General features: G+C 37.1%; 1 protein-coding gene and 1 pseudogene across 1 annotated transcript; one reads left to right on the forward strand and one right to left on the reverse strand.

The window, feature by feature from the left end:
• Positions 1-121: 121 nt before the first annotated feature.
• Positions 122-2444, forward strand: LOC140966748 (laccase-7-like; annotated as a pseudogene).
• A 915-nt stretch (positions 2445-3359) lies between these two features.
• Positions 3360-4038, reverse strand: LOC140966747 (uncharacterized; the record flags this gene model as incomplete). Its single annotated transcript, XM_073427001.1, has 2 exons — positions 3360-3727; positions 3840-4038. Coding segments are annotated over 2 exons (342 nt in total), but the record flags the coding sequence as incomplete, so codon positions are not given.
• Between the last annotated feature and the right edge of the window lie 3 nt (positions 4039-4041).

Raw genomic sequence — 4041 nt, forward strand, 5'->3', positions numbered from 1 at the left:
AACTGGCTGAGAACTTGCACAGCATAGCAAATATCAGGCCTAGTACTGTCAAAGTAAGTAAATGAACACTAACAAATATTATAGATAAAAAGGAAAATTAATATTCTTGATTTGATCACAGGCATGGGATTTTCCAGAAACTGAGTGCCTGGTACGATGGGCCAGCGTACGTAACACAGTGCCCAATCCGACGTCCCAGAGAGAACTACACGTATCGATTCAACATTACTGGGCAGGAGGGTACCCTTTGGTGTCATGCTCAGTCGAAATGGCTCCGGGCTACAGTATATGGAGCCTTAATCATCCAGCCCCGGCCCCGATCTGGTCTAGGTCTTGATCTTGGTCTTGTTCTTGGAAATTCATTCCTTAGGCCAAATATTGAGGCAGATGGTGAATTCCCAATCATCCTAGGTGAGTACAAATAGATAGATGGTCATGGTAATTCATTAGAGGGTAATTAATTTAAAGAATAAAATTTTATGTTTATTTAATCTGAATTGTAGGAGAATGGTGGAATACTAGTATTACTGATGTGGAGGACCAAGCATGGGCCTCCGGTGATCTACCTAACATTTCCGATGCATTTACCGTTAATGGCCAACCAGGGGATCTTTACCCATGTTCTGCCGATGGTAAGTACGTTAAATCCAGATAGATAAATTCTCATTAAGAAAAACGTCATTTCATAATGTCGAATATTAAAATTTTAATTTGGTGTTCGAAACTCCATACCATATTTCATAAAGTCTAAACATTTAATGTTTAATGTCTCTCATCTCATGTCTGATGCTGAATCTATTTAATCATATAATTTTCTAGTCTAGATATATTGCATTATTGTTAGTGTCAAACTAGTCGATCTATCTTTAATGAGCTCGAGCTTTTGAAACAAATAGTTGTTAACATAGCTAGGTAAATGTTTTTGTAGAAACATATAGGTTAAATGTGGTGAAAGGAAAGACATATCTCCTCCGAATAATCAACGCGGCACTCAATAACCAGCTATTCTTCAAGATTGCCGATCATAAACTTGAAGTAGTGGCAGTCGATGCCTCGTATACACAGCTACATACACCACTGATGTCGTGGTGTTGGCTCCTGGTCAGACAGTGGATGCTCTTCTTGTTGCGAATCAGGCACGGGGGCAGTATTACATGGCCGCCTCTTCATATTTTTCTGCAGGCCCTGGTGTCCCATTCGATAACACTACGACAACAGGCATTATTGAATACACCGGATCAACAGCCTCGACCCCAAAAATGCCGGTTATGCCATTATTCAATGACACCCCGACTGCCCACAAGTTTCAGAATAGTTTAAGTGGATTTATTCCGTTCCCGTTTACTCCTCTAGTCCCTGGCAAAGCTGACGAACAAATGTTCATAACTATCGGGTTGGGCCTCTCAACTTGCGATGCCCCTGAAAACGAAGCATGCACTGCTCCATTCGGGATGAAATTTGCAGGGAGAATGAACAATAACTCGTTTCAATTTCCCACCACCACATCGATACTCGAAGCATTTTACAGAAACGTTGGCGGTATATACACCACAGATTTCCCTGATAGTCCATCATTTAAGTTCAATTACACGGATACGAGTCTTAGTTTCAATCCGGCGCTTTTGTTTGCCCCAAAGTCAACGAAGGTGAAGCAAGTAAAGTTCGACTCTGTGATCGAGATTGTGTTGCAGAATACAGCCATGCTTGTGACAGAAAGTCACCCACTACATTTGCATGGATTCAATTTCTTTGTGCTGGCTCAAGGGTTCGGAAATTATGATCCCGCGGTCGATAGAGGAAAGTACAACACTAGAGATCCTGTACAACGGAACACCATTGCTGTGCCTGTTGGAGGATGGGCTGTTATTCGATTCCGTGCAAACAATCCAGGTGATTATATTAAATATATATTACCACGATGATACACAGAGCTATATCCCATCAAGTTTCATTGAAGGGGTTATTTTTGTCGATTTTTAGTCATATTTCGATCAGTGGAGGATTGACATGAAACCGAAAAAGTCATCAATTTTTTGGTGTCAGGTCCGTATTTTCCCAAGCCATGTCAGTGCTCCCACGAAATGACTATGAACCAACAAAAGACAAAATTAAAGAGTAAGAGTCAAGTTTGACAAATTAGAACTCGAAATATAAAAGATGACAACTTATAGGATGAATTTGGCGATTTTCCTTTAATTGAATATATTGTTAAAGGTTCCATATTCTTCAATTTTGTGGGTTGATACATATTTTTGCATCAAGAATTTAATTGAGAAACAAACTAAATAAATTTCAGGAGTGTGGCTGTTTCATTCTCAATTGGACATGCATTTGCCGATGGGTCTAGCTACAGCTTTCGTTGTGGAGAACGGGCGGAGCGCAACATTGCCTCCACCTCCAGAAGATTTTCCTATCTGTTAATTGTAATTTATTTGGTTTTTTAAAATAATGTTTGTTACTTCCGTTTCGATCGGTTTTTTATCACCACATGTTATCTTGCTTGTTTCTTTGCGATTTTGATAATTTATGTTTTCAAATTTCAGTTTTAATCCGCTATCTTTATTTTTTTGGGTAATTTTATTCCTTTTGACGCTGAGGTAGCACAAATGTGGTACTGACGTGTATAGTATCATATCAACATTTTCGATAAAAATAAGTAATAAAATTATCAAAAATCAGAAGTTACATAACTAATACAAAAATTTAATAATATAGATGACTAAAATCACAAATAAACAAACATACTAAATTTAAAATATAATTTTTCCCTATTTTAAATGTACCGTGAAAATGTCTTTCCATATTGTACTTTGCAACAGCTATATTCCAACTACTAGATTGCAACGACTATAAATATAATGTGAAAAAAATATATATATAGTCCTTGATAGTTAAGATAGTCGTGAACTATCTAAGATAGTCTCATTTTGGATAAACATTTATTGTAGTTTACATTTGACTATTTTCGAGAAGAATTATATTAATTGAAATGTGAATTACATTAATTGAAAATTATATTAAATGAAATATATATTAATTGAAAATTACTTATTACATCTCACCCTAAATTTTTGACAGAAACGTTCATGGAAGTTAAGTTGATCATGTGTCATTTGCGAAATGTAATTCGAAATGATCGTATATTCCTTCAGCTGAATTTTGGCTAATATGATTTTTGAAGTGATTTATGATGTAGAATAATATGTTTGGATGAATGAAATAATTTTTTAATGATGTTAAGTATTATAAATAAAAAGTTGACACCTAAACATACATAGTATTGTTGGTGTTGGTTTGAAAATCAAATGTCGGTGTTCAAAATAGAAATATGCGATGAGAAACAATAATTAACCTTAATATATTCAAAGAAGTTATTCATTTATTAATATCGAATTTGAATGATAGTATCACAAAAAGAACTTGAACCAAAACCTAATCCAAAGCAAAGAATCCGAACACTTCCTTTCGACATCCATATGATACATATACTAAATAAGATCCTCATTTCTCGTTTTTACAGTAAAATAATATAAAGAATCTCGACTCTGGAGCCTCAAAACTCCATTGGAAATCGTTCAAATCATTTAGAACATAGCCGGAGCAGGCGCCTCAGCAAGGTCGTCCGCAATCGGGCCGGGGGCGCCGCCGCCACTGCTGCTCAAAAGCTCCAACATAGCGCGGTGGGGGCTGGACCTCTGCTTTTCACAAAGAGCTGGCAAATACACTCCTGAAAAATATTTAACAAATAAATAATTTATCATATATGCAATTTGTTAACCTTTTGTAGATATTTATATAAATCCTTTGTTGATATATCGAATTTTGTAAAATTTTAGTACCTTCAGCGGCGGCGAGGTTGAAGTAAAGGTCAACAATATTCGGGCAGTTCTGGTAGCAAGCTGGCGAGCAGAGGTTGGCGGCGAATTCCGGGGAGAAGAAAGCATCGGAGGAAATTCCGACGAAATCACGGTCGACGCCACACGCACTCACGCACTCATCGCTCTCTATGTATCCAGCCAACCTCTCCACAACCACCTCCGA

The sequence above is a fragment of the Primulina huaijiensis genome, unplaced genomic scaffold, assembly GCF_012295235.1.
Source record: "Primulina huaijiensis isolate GDHJ02 unplaced genomic scaffold, ASM1229523v2 scaffold207856, whole genome shotgun sequence".
Classification (NCBI taxonomy): domain Eukaryota; kingdom Viridiplantae; phylum Streptophyta; class Magnoliopsida; order Lamiales; family Gesneriaceae; genus Primulina; species Primulina huaijiensis.